Source organism: Molothrus aeneus, chromosome 9 (assembly GCF_037042795.1).
Source record: "Molothrus aeneus isolate 106 chromosome 9, BPBGC_Maene_1.0, whole genome shotgun sequence".
Lineage (NCBI taxonomy): Eukaryota > Metazoa > Chordata > Aves > Passeriformes > Icteridae > Molothrus > Molothrus aeneus.
Window position 1 is genome coordinate 29,836,335 of NC_089654.1, and position 13,107 is coordinate 29,849,441.

At 39.7% G+C, this 13,107-nt stretch overlaps 1 protein-coding gene across 5 annotated transcripts in view; it reads left to right on the top strand.

Moving 5' to 3' along the window:
• Positions 1 to 13,107, top strand: part of DNM3 (dynamin 3) — a 172,406-nt gene that overhangs the window by 95,642 nt on the left and 63,657 nt on the right. For all 5 annotated transcript variants that reach the window (XM_066555646.1, XM_066555642.1, XM_066555645.1 and 2 more), the window contains one exon: positions 8,681 to 8,790. In XM_066555646.1, coding sequence (XP_066411743.1) covers positions 8,681 to 8,790 — 110 coding nt within the window. The remainder of the gene's footprint in view (positions 1 to 8,680; positions 8,791 to 13,107) is intronic.

Below are 13,107 nucleotides of genomic sequence, written 5' to 3' on the forward strand. Positions count from 1 at the left end.
AGGAAACTTAAGGTCAGTTTGAGGAGCAGCTTTGGCTCTGAGCTTCAGGAGTGCTTCAGTCTGGGACAGCTTCATGGGAACATTCCTGATGAATATTTCTAAGGAGATTTCAATCTAATATTGGTTTCCAAGGACAGCAGGTTTTGCTACACATCGCTGCAATTATTTTAGGATATCTTTTGTCAAATTCTGAAACACATCTCAAAACCTTCCCTTGAAGATTTGATAGCATTATTTGGTGATTTACCATGTGAAGGTAATGTTTTTGCTATGAAGTAGAAATTGTGCTTGGTAGTTATGATGGTCTCAGTTTTCTTTGTTTATTAGTTATAGGAACATCCCCAGGACTACTTAGTTTACAAAAAAACCCGACCAAACAAATATGTTGTTGAGATATGACAGGTGATTTTTATCACTAGTGTTATAATTCAACAGTTTTTCTTTGACAAAATTGATAAGCTAGAGTATATTTATACATATGATGTGGAGCAAGGAAGGAGATAGCTTCAGACAGTTGTCTCAGAAGTTAATGTTTTCCATGACCCAAGTATCTTGGCTCTATTTAAAAAAAAAGAGAAAAAGAAAAAAAAGGAAAAAGCTGAAATGTACCTTTCAAAAAATGCTGCTATTAAAACAAAAAACAACTGAAGAGGAGGGGTGCTAAGGGAGAAGTCTTGACACCAGAAGCTCTGTCACAGCAGAGTTTCTCTCGGATGTCTGGAAAAAGTCTTATACTTCTGGGATGCTTTCCAAAATATTTTCAATGACCATTGCCACAGGCGTGAACTTCTTAATGCATTTTGCAGTAATCTCCACCACAGTGAAATTGATTGCTGTCTGAAAGCTTTTAATGATAACAAGCAAGTGGAGCAGCATAAGTGCCATGAGCTAATTTGTGTGTGCGCATGATGTTGCATGTTTAGGAGTCCTGCAGAGACAGATGCATCACCTCAGGAAAATCCTGCTTAATGTTTTTTACAGAATTATGTAATTGCAGATTTATCATTTTACATTTTGCAGGAAAGATCTTTTTTTTGCATACACAAAGGATGTGGGGTCTCTGGAGATACTTCTGTTGGTACCCAGGGAAAGGTCTCTGGTGGCTTTCTGAGTTTGAGCTTTCCTAGGGCTCACTTTAGAGAAGCTGAAATAGATTAAAAGGAAGAGGAGTTTTAGGAAATGCCTTTCCAGCAGACAAAATTGTACTGTATCAAAGGTGTATCTTCTTCATGTGCTTACCAAGGAATTTCAGGAGGCTAATAAATGAAAGATTCCCTTTCTATCTTCAAGTTAAGGGCATTGAGGAAGCTGGAAATACAGTGCAATTTACTGTATTTTTTTCCATATTATCTTATGTTTATTTCCATATTATCTTAGTATTCCTAATGCGAGAGATCATTAGAACTAGAGAGGTTCATCCACCCAGACCATCACCTTTCCAAGACTGAAATCTGAGCTGCACTTCAATTCAAAGGGAAGAGGTTTCAAGAATTATGTTTTTCTGTAAATAAAAAAAATCCCACCATGAAAACACATGTGTATACATATATATATATATATATATATATATATATATATATATATATATATATATAAAACCACACTATTTTTCTATTTTTATACACACACACACACATATGTGTGATAATGCAAATTGTCAATGCAGATTGCCAGCTGAGAAGCCTGATCTCACAGACCCTGGTGTGTCACTGTCCCTCTGTGCCAGCACAGACATGCTGCTCCTTCATCCTGCACTGCTGCTCCCACAAACCACTGTGGTTGTTGGATGGTCTGCAGAGGTGAGGAGTGAAAAACAAAAACTTGAGCACCAGCAGAGAAAAACAAGCTGTCCTAAGCAGGCTTCCTAGCAAGGGATAGAAAGGTCAGAGGATACATTTATCCCCCTCTACCTTGGAGCAGCCGCCTGGCGCATCCAGCAGAATTTTTCCAGACTGTCACTGGCTCATCAGTCGGGGCTTTCTCTCAGTTTTAAATGCCAACATCACTTCAGTTCAGAGGAATTGCTGGCTTCTTTCCCAGACAAGATTTCCCAAATTCAAAATGACCTTTCAAGATCCTAACTAATAGGAGCTAAACAGAGATTTCCTCTTCATCAGGCCTTCTCTCAGATTGATCCTTTTACTGGCAGCACAGAGCAGTGAAAGACCAGCCCTTCACTTGTGATAATAAACACCTCTTTTGGAGAGGGGCAAACTTAACATTGAAGTTGTTATGTACTCCAGAAACTATTGCCCTTGCATTTGATGCACTGATTCTGTAAAGGCAGGGTGGACTACCAGTGGAATTATTAGATTTCCTTTTTTTATTTTTTTTTAATTATTTTTTTATTTCATACAGCCATTCAGACTCTGCAATGGGATGCCTAGACAGCCCCCCTCGTAGGTTTGTCAGCTCCCACCTCAAGGCCAGCTTGGCTGCTCAGTTCAGCTCTCCCCAGGGATTCTGTGCCCATCCTCTCTTTCAGGCAAGGAGAAGGAGGAATCTGGGGCTGCCTAGCTCTGAGCAGGGGGGTTATGAGGTTCTGCTCTGGGGTGTGCTGTAGGAATTCAAACTGCAGCTTCAGCTCCCTGGAAACCTGCCCTGCAAAATAGAGATGTAGAGACAGCCTATCCTGATGTCCTTCTTGAAATGTGGCAGGATAGAAAACTGCTTTCAAGGGAGAACCAGTGGCCATTGCTTCTTGAAGTATTTTGAATGCAGAGTTCTGAACTCTCATTTTTCTATACTTGGAAAAATTGGGCAACAAAAAGTTGTAGAAACAAATAATAATGCTGGGTCTTACGAGAGAAAACCACAGTGGGAAGTGAGTGACACTGTAAAATTAAGAACAAGGTCAGACTAAGGACTGATTTACCATTAGCATCAGGTTTAGTCCCATAACTGAATTCTGAAGGAACAGTAGAGATATAACAATGTTCTTAAATTTCTTTAATTACATTTTGTGGAAAAAGATAACAAAAGATTGGGAAAAAATTGCAATTGCCAGGAGTATGCATAATTGCCTGAAAAAATTAGTACAAATGCAAAATATAGAAAGATAACTGAAACCTGAAATAGCTTGGTTCTATCATGAGATCTTTCTTTCAGCTACAGTTTCAGGTTTGATTTATATAAGAAACTCAATATTTTGAGCATGGGGCAAAAGATAAAGAGTTGTAAGACTGAAGGAATACAAGATTTGGTGTTTGTGCTCTGTTCTTATAACAGCCCAGCTTATCAGCCTGGGCCGTTGTCACATTTTTGTCATGAGATTTTCAATTTGGAGTTGACTCTAGAATACTGGAGGGGAGAAGTGCATAGATGGAAGAAACATGTTCTCATCTGCAACTTATTAAGTATTCTTTTGCAGTGCTTTTCATAAAATGTTAGAATATTTAGGTATGCATTGTTTTTCTGGTAAAGCAGCTCCTTCTTCATTTTATAGACGTGTTAGAATTATGTTTTCTACATCTGTATCCAGGAGCATGCTCAGGCCTGAATCCCACACTGCTAAGTAGTCTGTAATAAAAGAACTTGCTTCAGTTTTCTTCAGAATGTTGCAGTAGTGTCTGAGAATCTCATGCTTCATTTTTCAAAGTATGCTTTGAGGAATATAAACTGAAACAGAAACACACGAAAATTCTCTTGGGTATATTTAAAGTCAGAATACGGTAAATTATTGGATATTGATTTGAATACTATAAAGGTTTCTATGAGGCATCTTAATAGTTTTCACTTGCATCAAATGCCACAGTATGGGCTGTTGGCACTGGCAGCCAGAGCTCTGAGGTGTAAACAAGGCTGAGCCTTTCCTTTTTGGGAGTAAACAGGCACAGACCACCAGCAGTTCCTTACACTTGTATGATTTCTCTTCTTCTTTCTTTAATAAGGATCACTCTGGCTCAGCAGGTTCACAAGCCACTGCTTCTTGTGTGTCTGTAGAATGTGGACACTGCTCTGGCCATATGAAATAGCACAGTACTGTACAATAGCTTTGCTTTGGGACTGTTTTCTGCCTCTTCTGCTTAACTGCTTTGCCAAGTGGTTGCTTGGCTTGGGTGTTCCACCTACATGTTTTAGAGCCCTGATTGCAGGATATTTAATGATGCCCTGCCATCCCTGGCTCTGGCAGAAACAAGGTTGAGCACGATGCCTGAGTCAGGTAAGTGTTATCCCTGAGTATGAATGCAGAAACAAATCCAGAGAGCAGTACAGTGTGGGTCTGGAAACCTAGTCCAGAGGCAGAAATGCTAAGTTTTTTATCTGCTGTTCCCCAGCTTTATTTCAAAGCTCTTCTTCCTCAGTTTATGATTTTAAAGCAGTTCACTCTTTTGCCTAATCAATGCCTAATACTTGTTAATGCCTCATAGTAATGGCAGAGGGATTTTGTGGGTATCTACATTTGCTCTCAGGGCACAGTAAATACTCCTGAGATTTGTGCTCTCAGCTGATGCAGAGAATGAATCCTGCTGCAAACCAGCCTTTGTTCCAACCTTTCCAGTGTGGCCTGTGCTTCCAGCTGGGAGCTTGATTTCTTTGAACTTGGGGTCCCCACATAGACAGGTTTTGGTTGGTGTCATGACCTTCCATGTCAAAGCGGATGTTCTGTAAGGCATTGGGAAGTGGTGAGCAAACCAGCTCAATTCTCTTGATGCAGCTGAAAGTGCAATTGGGCCAATGCTTGGCTCAATCCTGCATTTCAGAACCCGAGCATCGTGTGCTTGAGGTGTGCTGCATAAAATTGAATTCTGTTCTCTTGTGGAAAAGAGCCTCTGCTGCTGCACCTTAGCCAGCCTGAAGTGACACAAGAACCACCTTTGATAGCTGGAAGAAGCTGAAGTCATTAAACAATCTCTATCTTTGAAGCAAGGGAGTTCTGTTCCTCTTATCATCTGGTTTGCTGATGTTGTGTCCAAGGTTTCTTTTGCTGTTTTGACTGAGCCTGAAAGTTCCAAAAGCACAGAACTCTTTCTGAAGCAGTTCCTGCCCCTGGCTGAAAATGCAGTGGAGTTCATTAGCCTGGAAGTGCTGGCTGAGACCCTGCTGGGGGAAGGGGAGCTGCTGTTGTAGTTTTTGTATCCCTTGTGCCATTTTAGACTTGAACAGTATTTATTTTTAGTATATTTAAACAGTGCAGAAGGAAGGGGCAGTTGTAATATGGCATATTTACATCATGCTGTCAGTTCCTGGCAGCTCCCTTGCCTGTCAGAGAACAGAACTGGTCCATTAAGGATGTGAGTGCTACTTATGCCCACGAGTGGTGAAACATCGTCTCCAGGGTGGGAAGGCCTCCCCAGGCCAGCAGGTTCGTTTGTTTTTCTAAGGTGGAGTATGGGGAATTTTTTTTCATGTCACAGGGACAGGAATGGGCCTTTCTACCTCCCACTTTTTCCTTCTTCTCCTCCACTCTGGAAAAAGAGAGGCGAAGTCTCTACGTGAGCTCAGCATGTGCTGGTTTTTCCCCTCATGTCACGCTGAAGTTCTCTGCCCCTTTATAAAAATAAAAATCTATAAATAAAAAAGAACAAATGCTGAGGGGGACAAACTGGACCCACAGTTATGTGCATGTAGTCACTCGTCGAAGGGTGCCTAGCCCCATTCCTCCCAGGCTTCATGCATTCCCTGTTTCTTATGCTGTCAGCTTCTCAGGATGGGAAACATGCAAAACAGTCCTGGCTGCAGCTTTTTCAGCCCTACCATAACATAATATTAATTGAGCTTAGGCTGAAATGTTGGGCTCATCTGCTGTTGAATTAGCTTGTTCTCCATTTCTGTATATTCTCTCCCACTTTGGAGGGAAAATAAAATTGCAATGAGTTTTGCTGCCACACTTTAATGTCACAGTAATACCTTTCTCCTGGAATTAAGCAGTATTTAGCTCTGATCTCTCCTGTGTGATTCTGTTTGCCTCAAGCACACGCACCCTGTGATTTCCCTTTCTTGGAAACTGCCCTGTCTCAGCATGTGGGTAGGAGGCCATGTAAATAAATACCAACCACTTCTTAGCCTTCAGTAGGCATTTCCTTTTTCCTGGTGGTGCAGAAGAAACACTTTCTCACAGTTTGGCATCAAACATTTATATAACTTTCCCTCTTGTGGAATTTTTGTTTAGACAATCAGATTCTTGGTATAGTTTTTTCATCAGTTTCTATTTTTATTCATCTGTGCTTGCTTGGTTTGTCAGTAAATAGTGTCTGTCAGAAGAAACACCTCATCAGAAACTTCTTAAATTTTCAGTAATTGAATAGTAAATCATGGTAAGTCTATTCTGTAATACTGAAAGATTAGTTTTACAGAAAAAATTAAACTTACTTATCTTGGAGTTTTTTCCTTAGCTATGATGGAATATATCTGCCCAAATAGAATATTTCTGCCCAAAAGATGTTTTTATATATAACCTGCCTTAAGTTTTTGAAATATAATACAAAGTATCTTATATTGCCTTGCAGTCCAGCTTTCAGCTGAAAAAGATATTTGCTTTTGATACAAGGTTTAATATATGCTACAATATTTTTCAAGTGTGTGTCCCTTTGTTATGGCAGCAGAGCTAACACATTGTTACTTTTGTTTACTATACTAGGTAGGACATAAATTTATAATAGCAAAAGAGATCATATCAATACAAATCAGTATTAGAGGATAGATACTTCAAATTTGCATATATAAATATTTATAAGATCTTCATTTAGTGTTGTTTACAATTATTTTTATTGATATGAATATTAATTAATATGAATATTAATTAAATTATGAATTTACATGGCTTAGTTTTATTTGTCTCAGTGGTAATTCTCAGTGAGTGGGTGGTGGTATACAGTCCCTGCTGGGAGAGCCCCAGGGCTTCAGACCATGCAGATTCCCTGGGAGCAGAATTTAGATCTGAGCTGTGATAAACAGCTACAGAGTGGCACTGAACCAGACTCCTTCATGGGACCAGATGTTAGGTGAGGGATTGAAGAATAAACCTATGTATCTTCTTTTGTGAGGAATAATTTCTAGGGTGCTTAAGATAGAGGCAGTTTCAAAATCCATCAGATGCTTTTTATATAATACACAGAATTTGATAACCTTTGTATTCAACAACAAGAGAAACTGTGCTTTTCCAGAAGGGCTTTTGAAATCTGCTTTTTCCTCTCCTGAGGCCTGCTAGGAGGCTGTCTAGGAAAGTGAGCCTTTGTTGGCCATGTCATAGTATTTTTATAGTTTCACTCTTAGGGCCTTTCTCATCCAGCTGAGTTTTGCAATCTGCTGAAGCTCTGCCAAGATGAATTGCATCTGCCCTCACAGAACACACGTTCAGCCCAGCCAGGACATCTTCCAGTTCTGAGCACTGAGAGCTGCTTGGTGTATTCTGGGAAACACTCACAGAGAAGACTGAGTCCTCAGCTGCTTTGTCCCTTTGTCCTGTTTCCTGGCATACAACAAACTGTTGTCCCATGCATATTTCTTCCTGAGCCAACCCCCATGAGTGATGTTCCAGCCCAGAATACTTGAGGAAATGCTGCTGGATTTCAGAGCTGGCTCTGCTGGTGGCTGGGCAGAGACCAGTCAGCTTTGCTTCAAGCTGGCTGATAAGGGACTGTGAAGGAATCTGAGCTCTCCAACTTTGGTGATTTATTGAAGTTCTGTAGGGTCATTGGGTAGCCAAAGTCATGAAAACCCCATTTCTATCCACTGGGAGAATTCCAGGGCATAAATCCTCTCTGCATCCATTGCTGCCATAGTGGCACCAGCCTCAACAGTACCTTGAATGCTTTTAGGAGCTGTTAAACTGTGCTGTGTTAATAACCCAGTGAGCAGTGCTGTCGTGATGGGCAAGCCCAGAATGAGGGCTTTGAGGATGGCTTCTTGTCTTTGGATCCTTCTACTGAACATCAGGTGTGTTTGCAAAGCAAACTGGAGAGGTCAGCTTCAGTTTATCCATCACTTAAAGAAGTTTAACACAATGGGAGCAGCTAATAATCTCAGGATTCTTTTTGTTCTGACATAATAAATGACCTTGGGAGTATTGCTAGTTCTTAATGGGAAGTGAAGGACGAAACCTGGAAAAGGTGAAATTACAGTGATTGTGCTGTAAATGAGGGTTGTGATGAAATTGCAAAGGAGTTGGCTACAGCAAGACTGAATAACTCATTCCTCTTTGGAGAAATAAGCTGGTTAGATTAGAGTCTGATTTTGTTTGTACATGGTATTATTTTGATTAATTTGTATGGGTTTTGTATTTTTGACTGGCAGAATTAAAGTTTATGTGTGGGTTTATTGAATGCCATGCTTAAATAATTAATAATTGCAACAAAGTAGAGATGAATTTATGCCACCAGTTACTTCTCTTGCTGTGCAGACATAGAAGAGTTCTTTTTTGATCAGACACTTTTATTTTAGTGAAGTCTGACCCTTGCCTTTTTAGAATTCAGAGGAATGAAAAATAACAAATGTAGATGTTTATGTGTTTGAGGTGAACTTTTTTCATTAGGAAATGTTTTAAAAGGGTCAGTGAAAAACAGAACTGAAACTGAGGTTTCATTTCTCTTGCAGGTAGGTCTATGAAAGATAAGCAGACATTTAAATTTGGGTATTTCCTTATGATAACAAATGTTCCCAGGTCATTACCAACTCAACAGATCTTGCTGACATCAGGCTTCTTCTCACACAGTGTTGTTTTAATCCTTTTTTTTTCTAGGAAAAAGAGAAGAAGTACATGCTGCCTTTGGACAACTTGAAAGTGCGAGATGTGGAAAAGAGCTTCATGTCCAGCAAACACATCTTTGCATTGTTTAACACAGAGCAGAGGTAAGAAAATGTGCTGTTCTGAAGATATTTCTATCAGATTGTATCTAGCTGAGCATTTCAATAACTGTGAGTGCACTTCTGCTGTTTCCACCATGTTGAGTACACAAGGTCTTGATATTCTTGATTTATCTGCTGCTTTGCTGTTGCATAACCATGGGATGAGAGGTTGGTGTCCTCTGAGCCACAGCTCCATGATGAGTCAGCCAGTCCTTCCTTATGGCTGAATAATCATCTCCTGATCCTATTTTTGTTTTATTTGGCAGTCACCTAGGCTTACCAAAACATTCATGACTTCTGTACCTTGTGACCAGATTCAACTGGTGTAAATCACAAAAGCATCATTGCTTTTCACTTTCTCCAGTGGAAAATCTTGCCTGTCACTAATCTTGGGACTCATTTGATTGTTTGGGTTTAAACACTGCTGAATGGAGAAAAATTAGATTCCTCTACTTCTTTAATTAATAAAATCTTTGTCTTTTCGTTTTTGCCCCACACTTTTCCTCTCAGACTCTTCTCTGTTTTAAGTGGTGTGGGTGCTCTATGAAAGCTACTCTTGATGCACAGCCAGCTCAGTCTCCTTAAATGTTACGAAAGACATAAAAGTGATGTGTAATTTTTTTTTTTTTTTTTTTAACTGAGGAGGAGAGTTGCATTTGTAGCTGTCTCAGGGGAATTGCATTTTAGCAGATAAGGGGCAATTTCTGTAAGCTTTTTTTCAGGCAAATGTAGCATAGATAGATATCCTTGTTCCCCTCTTCTGCTAAATTCCTTCACACCTGATTCTCCCTCACATCACTAAAGCTTGGCATTACCTTCAGATATTCAAGATGATGAGGGCTGGATGTGGCTCTCTGCAGAGGCAGCTGTCTTTGCTCCAGACATAGTGGCCAGAATTTCAGAAGCAAGGAGTGCCCCTCCCTCCTGCAAAGCAAAAGCAAATAATGGGATTTCTGGCCTCTCAGGTTTGTGCTGACCCCAGAAATGTGAGGCCACAGTGTCAGGCTCAGTCTGAACTAGCCCAGGAAGGCTCTGCCTGTGCCTCAGCCAGCCTGCCAGGAGATGCCCTTTGAAAGCATGGCACACGCACACTGGCTGGGAATAGCATTTCAAATGCTTGACCACTTGTGTTTCTGGAGCACAGAAAAAAGTTTTGAAAAGCTTTTCATGTTCTTAAAAACAGAAATGATCTTTGGATGCTGGAAATGAATGTAATTCTGATGGTTCTGGCTGTAGATATGAGTGGATCCATCCAGAAAGGTAACTTGGTTCTGGTGGCTTGATAGCAGCTGGACATATTAGGTTACTTCCAGGAGAAATTTGTTCATTTAACTCATTGTTTCTCCTTTGGTTCAACTAATGGCTTTGAATATTATTATCATCATAAATATTAATCATTGAACTGCTGTGAAAATCCAAGAGCAGCATTTCCATTGGCAAGTTTGGGATTTATTTAGGTGGTATATAGCTGGACATTCACATTTTTCCTTGATTTTCATCCATACTAGACATCAAGGATTTCAAAATCAGATGTCTAAAATATTTGCCATAGCCCTGCCTCTTTGGGCTCTGAGTAGACCCTGCAGCCTCAGCAAGCTGCTCTAAAAACATCCTTACATCCACATGGGCATGTTAAGACATGACAGCACAGCAGTAAGACCACAAAATACCTTTGCCTTGGGAGAGGCAGATCATGGAGTCAGTCTTGCAGCTTTAAGGGAGGCAGAAGTTGGTTTTGAAGAAATATTTATTGAATTCTAGATAAAACAGCAGTTTCTCTGTTACTGTAAAACAGCTGATTTTTGATCTTTCTAAAAAATCTGCCTCCTGGCACAAATTGATCAAAACAAGATTAGTATCACTTTCCACTGAATCCTGAATTGATAGATGTGTCAGCAAAAATAGGAATATTGGGTCTTGAGTAGAATGATCTGGCTGGGGACTGTCCCCTATCCCACATTCTTAAGGAAACTGAAAGAGGGAATTGATAAAGATACATTGAAATAAAAATTCTTACCTTTGTTTTACTTTGTGGTAATCTGTTGAATCTTGGTTTCTGATCTCTGTGTGTGTCAGTATGGCTTGCTTTTCAAAGATCATGTAAAAAATTAACTTAGTTTCTGGCTGGCTTTTTTTTTTTTTTGGGGGGGGGGTGGTGGTGGAGGGGTTGCTTTTTTTAATTAAAAAAACCTTAGCAACTAAGAAAGAAATCAGCTTTCGAAGTCTGCCCACTGAGGGTTCTGGTTATGGAACCATTTTGCTATTTAAGATGTAGATCATTAAAGAACAAAGGCAAAATCATCTGTTCCAGCTTCCATGATAGCATGGAGATTATTCTGTATCTCTTTTTCCCTCCCCCCATAATCTGCAGCATGTTTTTCCTTGATTATAAAATCTTTCTTAATGTTCAATTAAATTATTTTAATTTTCAAGCAAAAACCCTTTAGGAGAAGAATTTTAATAAGCTTGTTCTCTTTTTCATTCCCAGCCCCTCACTGCATAGGTATTTGCTCCAGCCATATGTTTCTGATACTGTACATTTCAATAGTTTCCTGGATTATGCACTGCATTTTTTCCATTTATGAAAACCTTTCCAGCTCTGAAATATAGTTACCAGGAAAATACTCATTTCACTGCATAGAAGGAAAAACCATCTTGAGTTAGCTGAGACTGGGGGTAGATGGAGAAGGAAACTAACAGTATCTGTCATTTTGATTTACTGCAGAAGTCAACAGTTCTCTGACAGGAATCAAATGTGACTTGGTAATGTAGAGTAAATGGAGACTGTGACGATTGATTTCACAGTGAAGATAAATTCTCATGAAATGAACATAATTGTGTGTTTATGAAAAGGCTGTGCTGTGAAATAATTAAATTATTTTTGTGTTACTTTCTAATTAAATCTTTAAAAAAACAACAAAAAAAAGGTGAGGGTGGGAAAAGAAAAACTTTGCCTGAAATAGTTACAGTATTACTTAACTGGGAGGTTAGGTTTGTTTTTCTGCAAAGTAAGTCATACATTTAAAGTTTTTGAATGGGCCATCTACTTAATTTATAGACACTATGGAAGGCCTTTGCAATGGACTCCTCTAGTTTCATTACCTTAGGAGAAGTAGATATTAAACCAAAGTGAATTTGAGTGAGTGCCCTGTGATTCCTGGATCATTTTGGCTGCATCCATCTGCACAGCCTGCCTTTAGTGACTAAAGTGGGTTCAAACAGTGTGTGTCTAACCTAAAGCTGTGAGTGAGTGCTATTCTGTGTTAACCATCTTCTCCACAGGAAACTCGTGGCAAGTCTGGCTTTTTTTAGACTGGAAAAAGAGATCAAATATATTGAGTATTTTAAAATAATTATGCTATAGGAAAAGAAAGAAAGTTTGCAGTACTGCTGTAGAGCTTACTGAGAAGTTGTGTAGATGTAGCCACTGACTTTCTAGGCAGAGCTGAGAATGGAGAAGAGAGGATTTGTCAGCATCTCAGCTCACATTCAGTAGATTAATATGTCATGTTCTCATTGCTGAGTGGGTAAGAGTCTTGTTCAGAGCTCAAGAACAAAGAAAACAAATTCTGTCCACCCCAGAAAGTTTACTGTCCTTACAGGATTTAATTCCAAAGACTTGATTTATTCTCCATGTATTTCTTGTAAAAATTATTCACTTCTTGGTGCTTTTTCTGCTACCCAAGTACTGTAGGCTGGAACAAAAACTGTAGTCTTAAATATGTCTCCCTTAAGGATCTGTGCAAGTCCTACCTCTCCATCTCCCCTGAGAAGGGCAAGCAGTCATTGATCTTGTCCTTTTGATCCACATGGTACTATTTTGACAGATTGTCTGTTGTTCTAAAGTAATCTCTTGCCTTTGCAGTAGCCTGATTACACTTTTTTCCTGATTTACTGGTCAATAAATTGTTGTATTATTGTATTACACCTCAATTTATATACTACTTCCCTTTTAATTCAAGAAATGATGCTGAGTAAAAAAACCTGCCTTCATTTGCTAGAAGCAGAAAAAATGCTTCTCTCCATCTCTTCTCCAATTCTGGAGAGATGAATTCTCTTTTAGAGGAGTAGGGATTCTACTAGGTACAGGTTTGGGGGGTTATAAATGGGAGTAGGCTGAAGTGTTTGCTAAGTTGGTGACTTTTCAAGCCTTCTCTACCAACAGTTGGAGCAGCAACCACAGAATGAGGAAGGGTTACCTGGTGGAGAGTCCCTGATCTCTGCAGCCTTCCTCTGCTCCTCTTCAGACTCACTCCTGTCCTTGGAGCCAGAGGAGCAGAACCAATGTGGGAAATTCTGCTTTCCTTGCAGAGGAAGGTG